The sequence below is a fragment of the Salmo salar genome, chromosome 09 (genome assembly GCF_965601325.2).
Source record: "Salmo salar chromosome 09, fSalSal1, whole genome shotgun sequence".
Classification (NCBI taxonomy): Eukaryota; Metazoa; Chordata; class Actinopteri; order Salmoniformes; family Salmonidae; genus Salmo; species Salmo salar.
In genome coordinates, this window is record NC_138299.1 from 27,925,557 (window position 1) to 27,949,590 (window position 24,034).

A 24,034-nucleotide genomic window follows, 5' to 3' on the forward strand; every position below is an offset into this window, starting at 1 on the left:
TATAGGTGAAAGCAATAGTGCCACCTATCAATCCGTGATCTTGAGTTGAACGACCCAAGTAAAGGATGCTGAGATTGGGACGCAGCTGTTCCAGAAGGGCTGGGGGTAGAGGGGAGCTGGGAGCTGGGCCACTGCCTTAACTACAGGCCGGGAGACAGTTGGTTGGCTGCGCTGTCCAGCGACCATCTTTCATTAGGTGTATATAATGAAAGTGCACAGGACCGGGGCAGGGGAAGAAAGGCCTACCGGATATATATAATTAAAGTGCACAGGACCGGGGCAGGGGAAGAAAGGCCTACCGCATATATACAATAAAAGTGCACAGGACCAGGGCAGGGGAAGAAAGGCCTACCGCATATATACAATAAAAGTGCACAGGACCAGGGCAGGGGAAGAAAGGCCTACCGCATATATACAATAAAAGTGCACAGGACCAGGGCAAGGGAAGAAAGGCCTACCGCATATATACAATAAAAGTGCACAGGACCGGGGCAGGGGAAGAAAGGACTACCGCATATATGTAATGAAAGTGCACAGGACCGGGGCAGGGGAAGAAAGGCCTACCATGGGGACACCCTGCCCTGCTGAAAATTAGGCAAAAGACACATTCCGTCGGCACTTGACACCCAATTTCAAAACCTGACAGTTGTTTCCTCAACAAGTGGAAATGTCCACTTCAATCCCCCTCTCAGTATGTATAAGTGAGAAGACTGTCATTAAGCTGTTTTTCGAAACAGTTTTCTAGGTGGAATATCTGATAGTCAAGTGGAAAAAATTGTAGAGTCTTTACGCTACAGAACAAAGAAAATGGGAATTGTATCTCTTTTTGTTACAGTAACCATTGACACCGGAGTTACCACTGAAGGACTCCTGAACTTCTGCACATGACAAATTCACCTGTGTTTGAACCTCAAAGTAATTCCACCTACTGTATCCACTCTTCCCTTTACATCCATAAGAGCCAAGGGGTAAGCGCCAACTTTTTTCACACCTGTAAGAGTGTGTGTCGCAGATTATCCTAAGGCCAGTTTATTCCCCTGATGACAGTCTCATCTCCTCAGTATACAAGGTCCTGGTACTATGTGTCAGAGCAGAACTGTGTATGAGTGGAGATGAGGTACAGGCAGGGATTGTGTGTGACATAGATAATTCCTACAGTTGGGCAACAGCCAGAATCTAGTGTTTCAACCCCCTCAGCTTGGTGTGTGTGTACATGCTTGGAGGTGTGTTTGAGTCAAGCCTTTCCATACCATAAGAGAGCGTGTGTGTCTGTCTGTGTGTGTGTGTCTGTGTGTCTGTGTGTGTGTTCCATGAGTGGGAGAGTGAAATGAGAGGCCCTGACCTCCAGCTGCACTGACATCAGCTCTCATCACTCCCCCACCCAATCCTCCTTTACCCCCACCCAATCCCTGGTAGAGGATGCACCATGGAACAGGTTGGAGCCGGGAGACCGGCCTCACAGGGTGATGCCCCCTTCCAACAACAGGGGTTTTATCTGAACCGACCACTTTCAAATCAATCGAAGGACTTACTAAGTCCAGCCAGGCAAGGTGCACAAGGGCTGCAATTGAAATGTGATAATACGAATGGGAAGGAAAAGGGGAGAGAGGGAGAGCTCTCCATAAGATTGTTTGTGGGCCCAACAAGAATTCAGTCCACGATTGCTGTTAAAAGTAGTGTTTACTTCCCCAAAGCAACAGAAACTAAACAAAGTTATAGCCCAGGGTTCAGAATAGGAATGTCTGCCTTGGTGGTCTGCTGCTGCCCTGGATACATTTCAGTAATACTACAACATATTCCCATTAGCCTAGTACCTGTAATAGTTATTTAAAAAGCTACTGCAGAGGGGTTGTCAGCCATATAAACTGTCTTCCAGGAAAGCTAGACTAATAGGCCTCCAAGTGAGAACCGTCAGACACCAACGTCCATGGACGTTAAAATATGGGCCATCCGCCCTGACCTTGATTTCAGCATCCACAGACTTCATTTTTTTGGTCAGGTCAAATCTGAACCAATCATAGATGTCTATGTTTCACAAATTTGACAGCACAGTACAGCACAGCAGAGTACATTACAGTATAGTTCAGTACAGTTCAATACAGTAGAGTACAGTACAGTAGAGCACAGCAGAGTACAGTACAGTAAAGTATAGTTCAGTACAGTTCAGTAGAACACAGTAAAGTACAGTAAAATGTACTATATTGTACTGTACCCTACTGTACTGTTCTCTACTGTACTATACTCTACTGAACCAAACTCTACTGTGCTGTACTGTACTGTACTGTGCTGTCCAAACTTGTGAGACATGGACCGACTAAATTTGGTCTTGTTTGGGGTGGAGCTCATTAGAATAATACCCACAATGCTTTGCAAGTGTTCCTTTTACATGTACATTTTGGGCTTTTAGCAGACACTTTTATCCAGAGCAACTTACAGTCAGTGCATTCAACTAAGGTAGATAAACAACCACATATTACAGTCATAGCAAGAAAAACGTTTCTGTAACCATTACTGAGAATGTTATTGAAGTTGAAGTGTTCTGTTTTTCTGTAGAGCTGAACATGTTGAATATGATCACTACAATTTATTAACTTTGGAAAAAGCTGGCATGAGTGGGAAAATATATTTTTTAATCTCTCATTTAGAACCTAAATTAACTTAATTTCATTGTCACATTATTTTGCTCACTGGTCTATGTGTTGACAAAATGTCTACCTGTGAATCCCTGATTTATAGAGATGCTATTATCGCCATGAACTTGAAGGAAGACATTGGAACAATAAGCCTATGGAGCATGCCCAAACAAGGCCAAGCAAAGTCAGATGGTTTATTGTCTATAAATGTGAAGCTTTTACTGCAAAATGTCCGAATGAAAAGCTTTTTGAAGAAGTCTCCAAGTCAATTTGTTCTCCCTTGTCAACAGACTTGGCGCATAATGACTTGCCTGTAATTGCGTAAGAATGGCCTCTCGTGTGACACTGGCTCAGAGTCAGCACTAAGATAAATATTAATTTTGTAACTCCATGCCAAATATGGTCGAAAGTGATCTATTGTCTGCATTAGAAAGCACGCGCAACCATTACAACTGTTGCGTAACCTTAACATAATTCCCCAATATTCCAATACCCCCTCCCCAGCTCAGACTTTTAAAGTCCTACACTGGTTTCTAATGGTAGGCTATAGCCCAGTCATTGCTATTGCCTACTGGCTCATTGGGAGTGCTAAAATTGCATAAACGTTGCTCTACTTTCTGGGCATTTTAATAATCATCTTTGTGGAAGGTCAGTCAGGCAGACAATTACCATAACTCGCTGATGTTATCTAAACTCGGGATATCAATTCAAATGTGTGTAATTGCACTGTTAAGCCGCTGGATAGAAGAATTCCCTTCTCCCTGCCTTCAGCCTCTTCAAAATGAAATTATTCTCTAACCAACCAACCCCCCCCCCCACCTTTTTTGACTAGGCTACGCCTGATATGTGGGCATCAAAGGGAAACCCGACAGCAGTTTTGGGATCCTGAGGCTGGCTGTGGTAACTTCTCTTAGGTGAGCAGAAATCATGATCTAAGATGGAAAGACTAAATAACACAAACAAAACCATGCCACACACATTCAATTGTCTGCAACATAGACAAGAATACCACATCATTCCACCCACCAACCTATGAATTATTTATAATTGTGTAGACCAAAAATATAGGCGCATAGAAAACCAAATCCAACGCTACATTTTGGTGATAATTTGGGAATTGGAAGGTTAATTGAAGATCACTTTTTTTGTCAAACCTTTCGGAAACAACCGGCTGACCTCAAACAAGCAGATAGGCTAGTTTAGGTCTGTGTGAACCCTGCGGAGATGCCCTTTGGTGCGGAATGGAGACATGGCTTTTTCTGCGTCTGTTGTGCATTTAAAAAGTTGATTATTTCTACTCTCTCCAACCACGCAGGCCTAAAACATTTCCAAGGTGAAGCCAAAATATTTTTTCCAATAATGCCATATGTATTTATCTTATCACATGTCCACTATACTAAACTAATGCAGGTGCGTGGGGAAATGCTACAGTGTAATGTCCTGAAAAGTTCAGACTCCCCTCTCCAAACGCTATCATATCATTTAGCGCAGTCGTCTGATTAAATAAGTGATGTAAAAGTCTACTGTATAATGGAGCACAGGTTGGAGACAGGCGTCTTTATTCTGTCTGGATGAGCCGCCAAAGATAAAGGCAGGAGACAGACGGTCTAACCTTTGAATCTTCAGAGGAATGGTATCGCCACGACGCGTCGTTCAGTCGTGCCCCAATGCTAAACCATCAGAAACAATAGGATCACTCCTCAAGTGTCTCCAACAATCAATTTCAACTATCCGCCCATATGGCAATTGGATTAGTGAGTGTCTAACCACCCCATGTTAGCCTATCCCCAAGTACCCAATGAATAGGCATATGTGTTCTCCTGATAAACTGTAAAACGTGATCTTCATCTTTCAAAACGTGAAAGTAGAACTGTTGGAAAGGTGGCATCCTATAACGTGCCACTGTGTAAGTAATTGAGCTCTTCAGTACGGGCCATTCTACTGCCAATGTTTTGACTATGGAGATTGCATGGCTGTGTGCTCGATTTTATACACCTGTCAGCAACAGGTGTGGCTGAAATAGCCAAATCCACTAATTTGATACATACCTTTGTAGACAGTGCCTTCTAAAAATATTCAGACTGCTTGACTTTTTCCACATTTTGTTACGTTACAGCCTTATTCTAAAATAGATTAAATAGTTTTTTTCCTTCTCAACAATCGACACACAAAAACCCATAATGACAAAGCAAAAACAGTTTTTTAGACATTTTTGCTAATTTATATACATTTTTGCTATCACTACCATGCTTCACCGTAGGGATGATGCCTGGTTTCCTCCAGACGTGAAGCTTGGCATTCAGGCCAAAGAGTTAAATGTTGGTTTCATCAAACCAGAGAATCTTGTAGAGTCTTTAGGTGCCTTTTGGCAAACTCCAAGTGGGCTGTCATGTGCCTTTTACTGAGGAGTAGCTTCCGTCTGGCCACTCTACCATAAAGGCCTGATTGGTGGAGTGCTACAGAGATGGTTGTCCTTCTGGAAGGTTCCCCCATCTCCACAGAGGAAGTCTAGAGCTCTGTCAGAGTGACCATCGGGTTCTTGGTCACCTCCCTGGCCAAGGACCTTCTCCCCTGACTGCTCAGTTTGGCAGGGAAGCCAGCTCTAGGAAGAGTCTTGGTGGTTCCAAACCTTCAATGCTGCAGACATGTTTTGGTACTCTTCCCCAGATCTGTGCCTCGACACAATTCTGTCTCGGGGTCACATATGGACAATTCCTTCGACCTCACGGCTTAGTTTTTGCTCTGACATGCACTGCCAACTGTGGGACCTTATATAGACAGGTGTTTGCCTTTCCAAATCATGTCCAGTCAATTGAATTTACCACAGGTGGACTCCAATCAAGTTGTAGAAACATCTCAAGGCTGATCAATGGAAACAGGATGCACCTGAGCTCAATTTTGAGTCTCATAGTTAAGGGTCTGAATACTTATGTAAATAAGCTATTTCTGTTTTTTTATTTTTAATAAATTTGCCAAAATGTCTAAACCCGTTTTCGCTTTGTCTTTCTGGGGTATTGTGTGTAGATTGCTGAGGATTATTTCTTTTTTTAAATCCATTTTAGAATAAGGCTGTAAAGTAATAAAATGTGGAAAGTCAAAGGGTCTGAATACTTTCCGAAGGCACTGTATATAGTGTAAGCCCTTTACTCAAGTGTGAATCACTCTAAGCTGGATGATGCCAGATATGAAACCGAACATTATTTTATTTGAAAGCAACAGAGTATCAGAAATATTCCTCTGTTATCATGAATTGTAACAATTACTTGAGTACATTTTCAAATAGCCATCGGGCTAAGTATCAGATGCAAATGTGTTCAATCCAAATTCATATAAAACAGTCATTTTTTCTCTCAACGTTTCATTTTTCACAACCCATGTTATCAGATTTTTTTTTCAAAAGAATATAAAACTGATTCCAACTCAAGGGACCTATCTAATAAAATAACTGGTTTAAAGATAAATGTATAAAGGTTAATTAAAATCAATGTACATTTATCATACTTCAACTGATTCATAACAAATCAGTTAAGTGATAATTTCACACAGTGCTCTAATTTAAGTACACAATTGGTGTTTCTTGTGATCTGCTACAATGTAATATTGGAAGGCAATTTGTTTTTATTTTTTTGTATGTGTATAATATCAAAGCAATAAATATTACCAGTAAATAAACTTTACTTTTTAGATTTTTTTAAAACTATTTTCTCTTTTAAAAAACCCTTATACAATCTAATATACATTATGAAAAGTTGTACAGCTTTTTATTTATGTTTAAAATAAGGACTCACTTGTTTTTTATATGTAGATATAAATATATATATATATATATATATATATATATATATATTGTCAAAATATATGATCATATTGTCAAGAGAAAATAAAAATGACGAACATACGTCTCAACAGAAAAGTTATAAATAAGGGTCCAAGTGAAGATTTTTGGGAGTAAGGTGGGGCCTTAAGATTTTTCTTAGCGTCCGTGCGGCCTGCCTCAAGTTGCCCATAGTCAGTGTTAGCGGCAGCCACACCCTTCCACAACCATTTCCTGGTAGTTTTTTAGGACCACCTTGTCGTGTTCGTCCAGGTAGAGCATGGAGATGGCACTGAGCTCCGTGGGCACGCAGCAGGCCTTGGGAATGTTGGTGTTCACCGAGTTCACCAACGTCTGAACAATGGCGTGGTTGGTAGAGTTCAGGTGGTCTGCCAGGGGGAAGGGACATTCCCCATGGCAGTAGTATGCCTGGTACCCTGGGGGCGCCACTATCCAGTCATTCCAGCCTACATCGCTGAAGTCCACGTAGAGAGCATGACGGCGACAGTTGCGGTTGCGCTTACGCCCCCGCTGCTTTGGGCTGCGCTTGGTCCGACGCGTCAACGGGTGGCCCTTGCCGTCATGGCCGAAGGTGACCAGCAGGGGGCGTAGCTGCTCCCAGTCCTCCCCGGGCTCCTGGTGCAGCGAGCGGCTGATGCGCAGGTGGCGGCCCTGGTGGCGTGGTGTCTGGTTGAGGTGCTGGACCTCCACGGCCAGCCCGTAGTTGGGCAGGCGCTCCCGTGTCCAGCGCAGCACGGCGGGGCTCACGTCAAAGCTCTCCCAGCGCGAGGCGTTATGGTGCACCAGCCGTGTGTCCAAAAGCCGCGTGATTAGCTGCCCGGCCCGCGGGGGCTTCAGCACCTCGTACACGTTTATCCGGTGGAGCTGATCCTTGTCCCCCTCGCTTTCCGTAATGGCCTCGTCGATCTGCTGCCGGAACAGACGCAGCTCGGCCGACGAGAGCAGCTCGTCCTCTGGGATGTTGCTGAGATTGAAGAGGAAGCGCAGTGGGATGGCCTCTCCGTTCTTCGTCTGAGACTCGCCCGGATGAACCGGCTCCATGTGCTCTGAGAAAGACAACAGGACACAGTCAATGTCAGCACTTTTACCAAGGGAGTCTGTATGGGCTGCAATCTTGACTAATGACAGACTGTATAGATTTGATTTAAGAGTTTATCACTGAGTATTTTCATATTTTACCTTTGCCTCTGAGTTCCGTTCACTTCCCTCATATTACTATTAATTAGTTCCCTCCAAAACTATTACACCGTCGGTTGTTTAACAGTACCCTTTGTGTCGATCTTCATGATTGCAACCACACTGTTTTACATGGCCTGCAGTTATGTTTTGGAAGACAGCAGTCTTACTGTACAAAAACACATACCTCTGCAGTCTAACATGCCTTAATTGACACACAAGAATGTCCACGTTCACTTGGGATAGCCTCCGGGGACTGAGTGTACATCGTCCATACTTCTTTATCTATCCATAAGGATCATCCAGGACTTCCCACAATGCCTTTCTCTGAGCACTTTGCTGAAACATGCATTACTTAGAGGGTGGTGATTAACGTACCGCAGCTACCATATAAACATAGTGGAGGGTAACTATTCTATGCACAGTCTGCAGATTTCTGGCAAGACCACCATTGTTGGGAAAGGAATGTTGTGTCTACTATTTTCCTGCTCAATCCGGCCCTGTTATTTCACACTCAGGCTTTAATCTTATCCAGGTGGTTGTCATTATTCAAACCTTCTGTGTTTTTGATTGGCTCTACAGTTTGTTAACTAGGGACATTTGTCATTTTCATCAGGAATAATCATTATGGATTCCCACAGACAATCCTTTGGTGGAGGAGCAGCAAGAGAGCTAAGTTCTAGATTCAATCAGATGGACATCTGCATAGTGTTGTTTTGGTGGTGTCCGAGGTGGAACTGCATTAGAGCTGTCAAATCCACAAGGTCGTTACTTTACCTTATTGCGGACACTGCCATTAAATGCAACGAAACCCCACCGCACAAATCCCATGCAGCTGCGTAAGAAGTTCATGCAGCCACGTTACAAGTTCAAACCTCTAATTAGACTGATAAGTCTCATAAATTCACCTATCCAAATGAACATGAAAACATGCATTAGCCTAACATGAATGGTTTGACATTTCAGAGTGATTATTTCTAACATTGATATAGCCTACACTTTCTAGCGCCGTTTAGAATTTCTAACTCTGTAGGGATAATAAGGAAGGGAGTGGTTTGTGACACACAAGAGCAGCCGTTCACCAATATGTCAGCTCATACCACAGTTACACCTCCAACACCGCCAAAACATCTGCTATGCGGATGTCGGCCAAAGCTGGTTAACGCTCGATTTGATTTAATCCAGGGCTAAGACTAAGTGGAGGCCTGGAAAACACAGTATTTCCCATAGCTTGAATTCCTGGAGGATTTAGTGGGTAATTGCATCTTTAACCTCAAGAGTTGTCTTTGACGCCTTGCATTTTTCCCTGTACAGTTTCTCCCTGCTTGAAACCAACACAGTTCTCTTTTCACATAGTTTCCCTTCCTTAGCTCTGTCGTTGTCAACTTGAACTTGGTGCCTTGACTAAGTATCTTATTACCTTGTAGTGATCCTGAAAAAGTAACTCATTTGAATTGTTATATAATGGAATTTTACATGAAAACAGAGAACCTAGTTTGATCTTATTTATCCAGCTCAACAAAATGCTCCAAGCATGTTATTAGCATAGTTAAACACACACATCGCATCATAGACAGGCGGCTGAGCCTCCTTCTTCCTGAGCGGCCTTGGTGCGGTGCTGTGCCGTCTTAGACAGTGTGTTAGACAGGCCCCATTAAGGCTGACTCATCCCTCCTCCCCCGAGGGCAGACATGTTTTTCTTCAGCACTCCCTCCACTATAATACACTACTGTCACACTGTGTATGATCTCTGGATTACACAATACACATCTCTGTTTTAGAGCACATACTTTAGCCACATATGTTATACAAATGTTCTTACTGCACATACTTAGCCTACAGGTTTACCTCTGTTGATCTCAGTTGTACATGAATCCTTTTACAGAATTTGTTTCTGACTGGCTCGCCATGAAACACTTGTATAGTTGTATACACCCATGCTAAGGTGTCTCTCTTACACAAACCTTGGATAAGGACCACTATGGAACCTCTGATCCGCCAACATAACACCATACAGAAAGACCCAACAGGCTACCTTGCATATTCTCCTGCATATTGCTGTTTCTCTATCACCCCAGAGTTAGTCTATATTCCAACTTTCCACAGTGCTTCTGGTTGAGTCTGCTCTGCTCCCAGTGCCCACATTGTTGGCAGGAGGGACTTTATTTAGAAGGCTGCAGAGTAGCATTAAAGATAATTGCATGTTGAGGAAGGTCCCTGTAAAAGGTCCCAAGCTCCATTTAAACTGGAGACATGAGAGAGAGGCACACTACTGCTGGCCAAAGGCTTTTTTAAGCCCTTGTGCTGGGTGGGGTGAGAAGTGTAACTCAATAATATGAAGGTATGCTTTTCCTTGAGCTGCTAACCAAACACGTTGTAGGCTTTGTTGGACTGCAGATTCTTTCAGGAGGGGAATTTGTCTGACTGAATTCTTGCCACTTCTTTGGCCACCATTTTGTGACCACATCCTTAGATTTCATAATTGATGTTGAAGGTGGGAGGGGGATGTCTTATATTCATGTTTAAGTGGTGTAGGAAATGTTGGATTTTAATTTGTTTCAGTGAGACAGGGATTGTTGGGCTTATGGGTCCACACCCAGGCTAACGAAGTAGGGGGTGGGAGACATATGTGTTGCTGCCATCACCATTGGAATATTAACAAATGGGGATGGACTGTTGATGTCCAGAAAATGTTTTATTTTAGGGAAGGCAGTGAGTGCTTCATTCCAAACCATTGCTGTTTCAGGTGCTGGTTGGCCAATTAGCTTGACTTTGGCTCATGGATTTTGTAATGGGGCATGCACTACCATTCAAAGGTTTGAGGTCACTAAGAAATGTCCTTGTTTTTTAAATAAAAAGCCAGTCTCAACATCAACAGTGAAGAGGCGACTCTGGGATGTTGGTAGAGCATGGTGTTTGCAACGCCAGGGTTGTGGGTTTGATTCCCACGGGGGGCCAGCACAGAAAATAAATAAAATAAATAAAATAAAAAATGTTTAGAAATGAAATGTATGCATTCACTACTGTAAGTCGCTCTGGATAAGAGCGTCTGCTAAATGACTAAAATGTAAAAAATATTACGTATTGGATCACTAAAAAAATGAAAATTTTACATTACCATGTAGTTTACCAATTAAATGGTCTGACGGAGATGTGGACATACTCGGTATACAAATCCCAAAAGAAAGAAATGATCTCACTCTAATAAATCTTTTATAGAAAGTTAGTAAAAATAGGTAAGATCTTGCTACCATGGAAAGGAAAATACCTGTCTATTTGTGGAAAAATCACCCTGATTAACTCTTTAATAATATCACAGTTTACCTATTCGCTTATGGTTTTGCCTACACCTAGTGACCTGCTTTTTAAAATGATATGAACAAAAAATATTCAATTTTATTTGGAACGGCAAGCCAGGTAAAATTAAAAGGGCCTATTTATATAACGAATATATAAGCATTAGACCTCTCACTAAAGGCATCAGTCATACCAAAGTTATACTTAAATCCAAACTGGTTTTCTAGTAAATTAGTACGAATGCCTCATCCTATGTTCAAGAAGGGCCTTTTTCCCTTTATTCAGATTACACCTGCCCACTTTCGGTTGTTTGAAAAGGAAATAATCTCCAAAATATCTTATTTTTTAAACAAGCCTTAGAAAGTTGGTTGCAATTTCAGTTTAATCCACCTGAAAAGACAGAACAAATAATATAACAAATATTGTGGTTAAATTCAAATATAGTAATTCATAAAGAAAAACTGTATTTTTCGAAGAAATTTAAAAAAAAGGTATAATTTTAGTGAATGATATTATAAATAGGACTGGTGGAGTGATGTCACACATGCAGCTAACACAGACATATGGAAATGTCTGCTCTACCCAAAATTACAACCAATTAATTGCAGCATTACCACAAAAATGGAAGAGGCAAGTAGAAGGAGAAAAAAGTAAGGACTTGTATGTCGGCCCTGTATTAAAGAACATAAATGGTTAAAGAAAAGTGTGATAAATAAAAACATATACCAATTTCATTTAAGGACCAAAAAACTGACAGCTGTGCCATATAAATTGCTAAATAGTTGGGAAGAGATTTTCGATGTACCCATTCCATGGCACATGGTTTATGAATTGATACGCAAAACAACGCCAGATTCAAAACTTCAAATCTTTTAATTTAAATTTCTATACAAAATTCTTGCAACTAATAGAATGTTATATATATGGGGGATACAACCTTCCCAGCTCTGCAGATTTTGCTGTGAGGAGGCAGAGTCATTAGATCATTTATTTTGGTATTGTCCATATGTAGCTCGTTTTTGGTCACAGGTCCAGGAATGGCTGAAGAATTGCAACATTTGCCCAGAACTAACGCTGCAGATAGCAATACTGGGTGATTTGAAAAGCCATAGTCAATCAATCAATAATTTAATAATTATTTTAGCAAAAATGTTTATTTTTAATTTACAATCTGTAGAAGCTATGAGAATAGAAAGGTTCAATTGTTTTGTGAAGCATCACAGCACAGTTGAAAAATATATGGCAAATAGAAATCCGAAATGGATGATGTTGAGAGATAGATGGGAGGGGTTGAATGGAGCTGAAGGGTGGGACTAATAACAAGATAAACAATGTAAAACATACGAGGTCTGTAAAATGTATATAGGTTCAGAACCTTTGTGATATAGCACAGTTACAAATAGAAATCAAACTGGATGGGCATCAGAAATAGAGGAAGGACTAAAAACAAACAAAAAAGAACTATTGTAAAATAGACTGTGTCTGTAAAATGTGTATAAGATGAATAAATTGAAGGTAAAAGCCAAAGTGTTTATTAGTTTACACCAATTGGGGGATCGGTGGTAGGGTTTGCGGGGAATAATAATAATAAAGGTATATTCTTTAACAAAGTATGTATGTCTATATAGGTATGTGTATGTATATATGTGTATATGTATGCATGCGTGTATGGATTATATATATTTACCCCAAAAATATATGGGGGATTGGAAATGATGCAGACAATTACATTGATGGAAGCAACATTCTTTCCGTAATATTAAGCTGATCCATCCCCCCCCGAAAAAAGAAACAAAAAAAAGAAAATAAAAAATAAAAAAACATTTCTCAAACTGGCCAATAAAAAGACAAAAATAAGATGGGCAAAAGAACAGACACTGGACAGAGGAACTCTGCCTAGAAGACCAGCATCCCGGAGTCGCCTCTTCACTGTTGACATTGTGACTGGTGTTTTGCGGGTACTATTTAATGAATCTGCCAGTTGAGGACTTGTGAGGCGTCTGTTTCTCAAACTAGACACTCTAATATACTTGTCCTCTTGCTCAGTTGTGCACCGGGGCCTCCCACTCCTCTTTCTATTCTGGTTAGAGACAGTTTGCGCTGTTCTGTGAAGGGAGTAGTACACAGCGTTGTACGAGATGTTCAGTTTCTTGGCAATTTCTCACATGGAATCGCCTTAATTTCTCAAAACAAGAACAGACTGATGAGTTTCAGAAGAAAGTGCTTTGTTTCTGGCCATTTTGAGCCTGTAATTGAACCTACAAATGTGAATGCTCCAGATACTCAACTAGTCTAAAGAAGGACAGCTTTATTGCTTCTTTAATCAGAACAACCATTTTCAGCTGTGCTAACATAATTGCAAAAGGGTTTTCTAATGATCAATTAGCATTTTTAAAATGATAAACTTGGATTAGCTAACACAATGTGCCATTGGAACACAGGAGGGATGGTTGCTGATAATGGGCCTCTGTACGCCTATGTAGATATTCCATGAAAAAAATCTGCCGTTTCCAGCTACAATAGTCATTTACAACATTAACAATGTCTACATTGTACTTCTGATCAATTTGATGTTATTTTAATGGACAAAAAATGTGATTTTCTTCCAAAAACAAGGAGATTTCTAAGTGACCGCAAACTTTTGAACAGTTTATGTCATAAACATGCATTGTACTGTACACTCCAGGAAATAAGCACTTTTCTCACACTTACCAGAGGGAAGGTCACATCACCTCTGGATTTCCCCATGTACTCAAAATCCATGCATTTCTCTCTGATTAATTTATTGGGTTTACATTTAGACATTTCATCCAGAGTGACTTACAGTAGTGAGTGTATATATTTTCATACTTTTTTTATACTGATCCGCCCTGGGAATCCACAACAGCGGCATTGCAAGCGCCATGCTCTACCAACTAAGACACATGGGAGCACATTCAGCAGGCCTGGTCCCAGAGGATAAGGCATGAAAGCATTACACAACTGCTACACACTTACAGAAAAGGGTTCCAAAAGGGTTCTTCAGCTGTCCCCTGGAACCAAAAGGGTTCTACCTGGAACTAGGACTGAGCGATATGGCCTAAAACTCATCTAAATGTTTTTCTAACTTATGGGTGATTCATAAGTTCTCTAAATAAGCTTTGTTGCACAATTATAGGTCAATACACTGCATTTCAAACAGTCTACAATAATTTAATGAATTATACCTAGGCTAAATTATACGCCTCCCGAGTGGCACAGCGGTCTAAGGCACTGTATCTCAAGAGGTGTCACTACAGTCCCTGGTTCAAATCCAGGCTGTATCACATCTGGCCGTGATTGGGAGTCCCATAGGGCAGCGCACAATTGGCCCAGTGTCGGCCGGGGTAGGCCGTCATTGTAAATAAACATTTGTTCTTAACTGACTTGCATAGTTATAAAATAAAGACCCACTAATTTAGTTATTTGATCAAAATAGTTTAACCTGCTTTTTTGCAATAATCACTGATCTGGCTTTCAAGTCTGTCTATGGACATTTTCTTTTTGTTACAAATTTAACCAGAACCATGCACAAGCCCACGTGCTAGTGAGTAGCCAACTTTGATCTATTTGCTTGCTAACAAGGTAGTACAGTTGAACTGTTATGAATACACCCTCCTGTCCGTCTCCAACTGTTTGAACAACATAGTGTGTTCACTTTGTTGACGTCGCCTGTACAAATGCTGATAGCGGTACGTGGTATCGCAATGCCGCGAGCACCACAACCTGAGCACTAATTTTCCACAATCATGTTCATTGATATTCCCATTTTAGTAGGGTCTGTTCTGTTCTACATTTTGGGCATTGAGACATAAAAGGTATTGTAAAAGTTGATTTATGGTCATTCCGTCGTCTGCATTGGCCGTACAGCATTTACTGCTATGCAGCCTCTGCAGAAGCATTCATACTTCTTGCGCTTCACGGAGCAGAGCTGGTGTGAAGGAAGTTGTCAAGGAAGTGAGTTTGTGTTTATAGAGGACGTACCGCCCCCACCTACCATCAACCAATCATGTCAACGCAGAGTTATACGTGCTATATGGAGTCCTCTGCATTGTTACAAAATCTGGAAGGTGCACAGCGATGCAAGCCTCCTGAGGCTCCGCAATTGCGTCACACTCTCCGCACAGAGCGTCCGGACCGCAGTGCCAGATCAAGCATAAATCGCCTTTTAGAAAGTTTAAGTTCTCCTCTGTTACAGTAATATTACGTCTCAATGTGTTTTGGTGCCCATATGACCGATTCTGTTGGACCAAACTTCAAATGCAAATAATGAGTTGAAACTGCTTGTTGGCAGAGAGGAAGAAGTAATCTTTTGTCTGTTGTTGTGAGGGACATAAAAACCTTGCGATACAGGCATTTGGAACATTGCGAGAGAAAAATATATCATTTATTTGAGATATCGCCCAGCCCTACCTGGAACCAAAAAGGGTTCTTCATAGGGTTCTCCTATGGGGCCAGCCAAAGAACCCTTTTTGGTTCTAGATGGCACCTTTTTTTCTAAGAGTGTACAGACAGTTACTTACATCACTCTCCTATCTCCCTCTTTCCCTCCCTCCCTCTCTCACGCTCTCTTTTTCTCTATCTCTCTCTTTACCTTCGTGGTGGAAGCCCCTCACGGTGTTGGCGCGGCTAGCCGACCTCTCGGGGTACTCAAAGGCGGTGTCGTGGGTGCCGGCCTCCTCAGCCTCGCCCGACTGCAGCCGGTAGAGGTCCAGCAGGTAGCGTGGCACAGTGGCCGAGCGACTGGGCCGCGGTCGCCTCTGCAGTCCAAACATGTGTAGCAGCGTGGCCTCAAAGTCCCGCAGCAGTTCATGGCTCTGACCAGCAGTCCGGCTCTGCAGGCCCGGTGCTTTCTTCTTCCCTTCCTCAGGTATCAGACTAGCATGGTTGCTCTCTCCCAGCAGGACTTGGCATAATAAAATGACCATCAGCATTCGATTACCAGGAATCATGATGTCTCTGGGAAGACAAAAACAGAGCAAAAAGAGATAAGTGGGGAGTGAGAGAGAGAGATAGGAAAAAGAAAGAAAGAGACCTCTGTTTTAAGTGACATTCTACATTTGTCTACCCTTCCTACATCTCCTTCTTTTTCCAACATAACCTCCACCCTATTGGACCCTTCACTAGTGTTTTCACTGTAAATGTTCTCTAATTGGTTATAATTGTCCTGTCTGGCTTGTTTACAGTAAAATGGCCTACGATCAGATATCCCCCCCTATGCAGTTTATCTGTTGCAACATCCTCCAAGAGTAAACAGCTGGTTGAAGAACACAGCTTTTTGAACGGAATCTGAGGGCCATTCCTTTTACCCCTCCTCTTCCCTCTCTCTCTCCCTCCTCTCTCTACCTCCTTCTCTCTCTCTCTTCCTCTCTTTCCCTCCTCCACTATGATTAGACAAATAGGAGAAACAGCCAAGGGGTCAAAGCAAATTCTTAACTCGATAAGGAGCCCAGTCCCTCAGTCTACCTCGACCAATCAAAGACAAAGGACCATGTGCCACACATTTCACCAACAATTCCTCTGCAAAAGTCAGACTAGATGCTCTTCCATTTTATTAATCTAGTCATTTAAATGTAAAATATGACAAACTCCTGAGAAAACAAAAGGGAGAAATGCAGAAAGATGTGGAAATGGTGTCACATGGCATAAATTGATTTGGCCTGGTCCACTTACCGACAGAAAATAAAGCATGGGAAAACAGTCCATGTTTGTTGGGAGCCGGCAATGGTCGCGTTCCTCAAGGAAATGTTACGTGGTGCTGGTTGGCTGCTTGAGAGCGTTGGAGTGACCCTGTTCCTGAAATGTACAGTAGAGAAAAAGGACATTGTAGTCATTGTAGTCTAGCTTAGAGGCAAATACTTCTGGCTTTGACTTAAAGTGTGTGTGCCAAATCAAATATTTTTTTATTTGTCACATGTACCGAATACAACAGGTGTAGACTTTACCCTGAAAATGCATACTTACAAGCTCCTTCCTGACAATGCGCAATGTAGTGTGTGTGTGTGTGTGTGTGTGTGTGTGTGTGTGTGTGTGTGTGTGTGTGTGTGTGTGTGTGTGTGTGTGTGTGTGTGTGTGTGTGTGTGTGTAACCCAGTCTCTCTTCATTAAGGCTTATCACATAGACATTTGATCATCTAATCAAATGGCTACCCAGACTATTTGCCCCCCCCCCCTTTATACTGCTTCTACTCTGTTATTATCTATGCATAGTCACTTTAATAACTCTACCTATATGTATATATTACCTCAATTACCTCGACTAACCACACTGACTCTGTACGGTACCCCCTGTATACAGCATCGCTATTGTTATTTTACTGCTGCTCTTTGTTTCAACTGCATTGTTGGTTAAGGTCTTGTAAGTGAGCATTTCACTGTAAGGTCTACTACACCTGTTGTATTCAGCATTTCACTGTAAGTTCTACACCTGTTGTATTCGGCACATGTGACAAATAAAGTTTGATTTGACTTGAAGTGGGGTGAAAGGTTACGTTAATGTTCTCAATAGTGTATCTGGTATGTCAAGAGTAAGTAAACTGACTACCATTCAAAGAGCAGTTCAGAGTTCACAGAAGGTTGATGCCCTTGTTGACACCACACATTAAATAGGACAGAAAATGAAGCAGCCAAAACATTTCATGTAACAATTAAGTGACAAATATTCAAATTCAATATTTGTTACTTCAAATACAAATGTTTGACTCAAGCAGACATATTTCAGAGACCATGACACAGCATCCCTCTATAAGCAATTCGTCTGTCAATTAAAAGTAGACCCAAGTCACTGTAGAGAGCATGGCTTTACGTAAACACTGCCTTGCCCATGCAGAACAGACAGACAGTGTAGATGGACCCTCTCTTGTCCTCCCTCCTCATTAAGGTCAGCTATCAGATGGTTCATGATTGCTCTGTATTGATTAGTAGGGGATCAATCTGCATCCCAATGACAGGGTTCATTTGTCAACAAAGGTGGCCCAAACTACTTTTTCTAGAATCTTAAAGAGTAACCCCCCCGACCCTCCTTTTCCCCTCCTTCCCTCTGTTGTCCTGAGATCTGTGGAGCCGCTGATGACAGGCCTGCTGCTCTGCTCTTTGACCATACTGGCGTCAATAAGCCTAAGCCCAACCTCCATGGACTCAGACAGGTACTAATGCATCTCTATATGCTCTCCTCCTGTCCTGCCCAGTATAGTGCACAGATATTTACTAACAATATATTTAATGCTACAGTACATAGTATATATAGTATATATATATATATACACTGTAGTCTCAAACCTGTGTGATCTGAGTTTGTTGTACCTGTAGGTGTGTCTTTCAACCCTGGTCAAAAGCATATTTTGCTATGTGTGTGTGTTTTTATTTGTGTATTTTTTTATTATATTTTTTACACTGCACAATAATTGCCTTTCAGGCACAATAAAGATCTATTGAATTGAATAGAACCTTGTTTTTCCAGACCAGACACACAAATTTACCTCTGCAGTATGCCAACAAGAATAAAACCACAAGTCTATTAATCACAATTTGTTATGCAATACAATTCACTTGAGTGTCATGGCAAGGCAGTTCTAGAAGTGAGACAATGCTATCCAATGCCTCTATACACAGCGTGCTGTCCTGTAGACGGTTTACGCCCATTCTGTGGATCTACGACATCACAACTGGAGGGACATGGCCCTAATGAATCTCTTGCTTTTACACACATTGCTGAATCACACTAATAAAATGAAGAGTGTTTGTGAAATAGGGCCTGGGCAAACAACAGTACCACAGATAAGACACTTCAACTCAATATTTTGTCATTTGAGCCCATTCCACTAGAACTGGAATGTGTTCCACTGGAACTGGCTGATGTAAAAAGGGCTTAATAAATACACTTGATTGATTGATTGATTTGATTGAACTGTGTGTTTGTGTCTGGGTTCATATCTCGGTGTTTATCTTTTCCCTCCATGGCTCACTGTACATGCAATCAAGGAGATATTTTTCACTTTTTGTAACAGAATTAGATGTTGACCTTTGTGTGACCTCGTGTTCTCGGTGGTGACACAAGGTCGTGTGTGTGTGTGTGTGTGAGAACCATGGTGAAGGGGCAGTAGGGTTCTGAACATGATCAGCTCTATTACCCATGGGGTGGGGGTGGGGGGATAACGTGTGTGCATCCCTGACAACAAACGCTCATTGTGCCGAGAGGGCCTCTCCCATGATTACAGCGATTCAAACCGCTCAAAACAAAACAGTGACTACAGAACTTCTTACAGTAATGACTGACAGAGCCACTTATTAAGTTGATGGATTCACCAAGTAGGTTGATGACAGTACTAACCATCTACAGCATATAGGGATGTAACCAACAATGATACAATGATGCTCATCATATTTCTTCCTTGTTCTCCTATTATATTGTAATAACCAATGTATAGGAGGGTGTCTAGAAGGATAAATAACAATATGTTTGAACAATTACAGATGTACATAACTCTTCCTTTTATTAGGTTATTAAGCGTTATTCAGCTCACCAGCTGTGATCAGGCCTAAAGTAGAGGAGAGGGACAGTTAGGAAGAAAGCGTAACATCCACAGTCTGAGTTTTGAACCGAAACAAGAGACAGTGCCATATTTTGCAATGAATGTACTGTAGCCCAGGGTGCAATTAGGCCTGGCAGTTAGCTTCCTCTGGTTTGGCCTAGTCCTCCTCCTCCCTAGGCCTCCCTGTATTTGACTTCCCTCTTCCCTCTGTCTCCTCCTCCCTCCCCCCTCTCTCTAACCAGAGATAATGTGATCAGACTATGCACATGGTGCTTTAGATGTGTTTCCTGAGGAATTTGACAGGGATGGTGGGAGGGGAGCAGGTTACCACGGGAACAGACAATAGTCCAGGGCCCAATTGTACTGTTTTAGCTCAAACTTCTCAGGCAGGTATTTCCTTATTTTGAGGAAGTATTCCAGCAGCATTCATATTCCATTCTTTTTTTTGTCTACTGTGAAAGTTTAGTATTAATTTTAAAAATACAACTTGTATGCTCTATGGGTATACTTGGTGAAAAGTAAAGCATGATATCTTAACTTATTTCTGACAATAAGCAGGGTACAAAAACAACAGCAAGGTGGTTGAAGACAGTTCTGAGACTACAATTGGATGTTTCTAATCATAATCAATCATCAGTTGATTGTCTGTCTAGTTGTTATGTCAAGGGAAAAAATGTGTTTTATGTTTTAACCTCATCAGTTAATTATAAATGATTTAGTGATCTTCCATTTGAAGTTATAGTAAAAGTAAATGGCTATATCTTCAAGGCCAAACAACAGTTTGACGTGACATCAAAGTTATTGAAGCTTGTGCCAAAGCAGGTTGGTAGTTAATTGCTGAATGTGGTTTAAAAATAGACAAATAAAATACAGCATGAACGTTCAGTCGTTAAAACACTGAAATTCAACGTTATCGTTGTTTTACAATGCTTTGTAAAGAATTGGGTAGGCCCTATCTATAAAATCATTAATAATATATCTTTAGATGAATTAATGCTGCTCTCAACATGTTGTATTTGCTCCCTATAATAAGGAACGAAAATAGACGAACAAAACAATTGGGTTTGGCAATGTCAAGTACTCTACGTTGATTTACACAATAGCCTATTCTCTCGGCGCTCCCGGCAGTTTGTTCTGATATGTATAACCCCTTATGATCCAATTTTAAATTCAGCTTTTTTTCCCCTTTTTGCTCTGTTTTTTTAAATTCTCCCTAAGCTGTAAGCATGGGTCTGTTTGCATTTAGCAAGGAGGCCAACTTCTCAAAATTAAGAACAGAGACGTTTACTCTTACTGTCAGCTGCATGCCCAAATCCTCTCTTATAATTAACTTGCTGTAAACTGTGGAATTGTGGTGGAATCATTAGTCATCAAATCATTTATTTAAACAAACGAGTAATGTAATGATTTAACAAATTCGAATATGCCAGTGTTAGTGGCTGCAGGTTGAACAGTCCCAGGGTACATGTGTCGGGAGGCCAGAATTAATACATATTTACTCTCCCTTTATTGTATTAATGAGATTTTCTTTAATAATGTCTAAATTCGATACATAGATCTTGATATTTTGTGCATTTGAGGCATTTGTTTGTTTGTAGTAGCAGTTTGTAGTGTACAGTGCTTCCTCATTTGTTCTTATAACACGTTGGAGATAATTGTGTTTCCATGACGTTCTAAACTCCAGTCATTTAATCTTAAATTACCATTAGGCATCTAAATTATATAACATTTTTAAAGAAATAGGCTTTGACATTTGAGAAATCTAAAATGCACAGCTACATTTACGCATGAGAGACCAGTCTCTGTCCCAGGGTATCTATTCAATGAATGTAAACTTCGACTATAAGGAGTAAATCCATAATCTGACAAATTTTAACAACCTGGCAATGAATGTTTTGATGGAAAAGTGAGGGTTGCCATTCCAAACGGTTACCAAATGGGAAATATGCGCAGTAGTTACTGTGCGTGCAGGTGTCTAAAAACCCGAGTGCCCCCCCCCCCCCCCCCCCCCGAAAAAATGTCTACTCATGCAACAGTTATAAACTCCCAAAGCAAGTACTGTTGACATTCTTTAGCAGAAAATTATCTTCATACTTTTTCCATGTTAAACACTTTCTGTCACAATTGTCCAACCGTGCGTTAGGATAGTCGGCGATCACTTTATTTCACTTGGGGGCAAAATAATTTAATGAAGTAGCTACAGTAATCGAATTAAATGCAATGGGCTACATTTAATGTTCAGTATCATGTACATGGGACTCTGTCGTTAGGCTAATATTATTTATTACCTATGCAATTTCAACAATTTACATTTCATGGGAAGAATATATCTGCCTAATGTAGCTAAACTGGATACGGAAGAACTATGTAGTCTAATCGTGTAGGCTACTTGTATAGAGTTGACGTCATTTAATAGGCTATAATTGTTTTGTCAATTTAATCGCATTCGAATATGCCACAGACATGAAGTTGAGCGGCGCTTACCATTAGTAGGGGTACAGGTAGTATCCTCGAGAAAAGTAAATATGACAAAAGAAAGTGCGAGCTCTCCCCATGCAATGGAAGTCCAGGTGTAAAGCATGTACTGAAAACGCCGAATGAACTTATGGAGAAGTACGGTGGTTCCTTCGGATCATTAATTCCTTAACGACCCCTCTAAAAAACAAGAGGCGAGAGAGACGATGGCCGGAGACGGAGGCGGTTTGAAGCAGCGTAGGTTTGCAGCGGGGTTCCCATTTCCAGAAGTTCATGGGGGCGGCACACTGCGCGAACAGGCGGACTCTCCAACTGATCAAGCATCTATTGCCCCTTGCCGTTTTTATGTGTCCGCCCTATTTAGTCTTCCTGCTTCCTCCCACCCCTCTCCAACCCCATCCCGCTGTCTCAAACACCTTAGATAAACCCCTCCCCTCTCTCTCGACTTAAAAGAAGAGACACACGTTGTGCGCAATTTGGGCCTATAAATACATTTAAACTTTATAATATTATTCTGTACATTATTGAAATATTACATGTTATTTTAGATATTTGACACTTCCATATTTCTAAGTCAAAATGTAATTTGTCTAAAATATGTAATACTACATTGCTACCCTGCAACTAATTCTTAAGAATCAATTTATTTTAAAGCCAAACTTTTTGTCCGTTCTGTCATAGAGCGCGCGCGTGTTCTTTTGTTTTGACTGCGTGCATCTGCATTTTAAGGTCACCACATAAATATGCCAATCTGAATTTTTGACCTGATGAGCGCAGAGCTGCATGCATATGCCTCAGTCCCACATTAAATCCATCACATAGCTAATAACGACATAATTACGCCTCCATTAAACATTAATATCCCCTCATCAATGCCTTTTATTGACAATGGATAAACTCTCTGTTCCCATTCCTCACCCTCTCTGTTTATTGTGTTCCTATGGAAACGATCCTCTGGGGTTCAAGGAAGATTTCAGCTTTTCTTTTTCAGCGGTCTCTGGTTAAAATGAATACAGTATATAGGACTACAGTACCATGTGGTGTGACATATGTGCATGCCATGGACAGTGGAATAGGAAGTGTCTTACTATATTTTCACCTGAATATTTACCTGAATATTCCTCTCTAAATCTACTTCTGAAATATTTGACATATCAAGCAACCATCAGACTACATTAATGAAAGCTTGTAAGATGATAGAGTGATAGTACAAAAATAATGTACCCCACACTATACACTCCACAGTTGAAAAATCCCTACTAATAGTTAAACAAGCATTTCTGCTTCACTTTACCCCTTGGCCTTTCAGGACCAGTTAAGTCTTTAAGACACATTTTTTAAAGACTGCAGTGCAGAGAAATTGGCAACAATGAAGCCTTAAATCTGCTCTGGATCTCTCTGGCCAGGGTCACGTAAGTGTCCTGAGAAATGCACTCCTATTGAGGGGATTAGGCTGAGACTGAACAGTGGTCTAAACAGGAAGCGTTGGAGGTTGGCAGGGGAACCTAAAGCAAATGGCCGCCGTTGTTTCTCACGCTGTATTTGCTTTCGGTTCCACTTTATGACTACATTAGTCCATCCAGTGGTTCCTGTTTTCTTGGCGTTGACTTTTGCCTAGTTATGAAATTATATGTGCCTCATAGGCATCCAGAGTGTCTTCTGACTTTGTATGGAAAGCTAGTTAATGGCTGTTAGTTAAGTTAGTTAATGACTGTCTTGCCTCAGACATAAATCTCCATGCATAGTGGTTATGCAAAAGCTGCAGCTAAACGGTGGAGCATCTGTGTTTTGGGGGCATTCTTTGTGACGCCGACGGCCTAATATACAGTACATCACCTTCTAATGCATTTCTTCTGCATGACAAAGCCACTGGCTGGATACAGGCTACACAGATCTGTGACTGTGACTGACTCTTATCACGTGACATTACTAAATGCTCTGTCTCTGGGGTTTTTATAGACTGAGACATCTGTTGATCGCCAGCTGTTTTTATTTAACGGCCACCAATAGTTGACTGTGTAAAAATATTGTTATTGTACATCTATTACTGTACAGCTGTTGGTGATACAC

The 24,034-nt window shown here is 41.2% G+C and overlaps 1 protein-coding gene across 1 annotated transcript; it reads right to left on the reverse strand.

The window, feature by feature from the left end:
• Positions 1-6,382: 6,382 nt before the first annotated feature.
• On the reverse strand, positions 6,383-22,261 carry LOC106611121 (bone morphogenetic protein 4). The gene is made up of 4 exons (XM_014210996.3): positions 21,974-22,261; positions 16,633-16,755; positions 15,554-15,918; positions 6,383-7,514 (listed from the first exon to the last, which is right to left on the reverse strand). Exons 3-4 carry the CDS (start codon positions 15,909-15,911, stop codon positions 6,649-6,651), a joined length of 1,224 nt encoding a protein of 407 aa, XP_014066471.1. The 5' UTR covers positions 15,912-15,918; positions 16,633-16,755; positions 21,974-22,261; the 3' UTR covers positions 6,383-6,648.
• Positions 22,262-24,034: the final 1,773 nt, after the last annotated feature.

Excerpts from the sequence above, each read along its gene's own strand:
- LOC106611121 (XM_014210996.3), bottom strand. The coding sequence starts at position 15,911 with ATGATTCCTGGTAATCGAATGCTGATGGTCATTTTATTATGCCAAGTC. Across the intron at positions 7,515-15,553 it reads GAGGGGCTTCCACCACGAAG|AGCACATGGAGCCGGTTCAT; the intron begins GTAAAGAGAGAG and ends TGTCTTTCTCAG.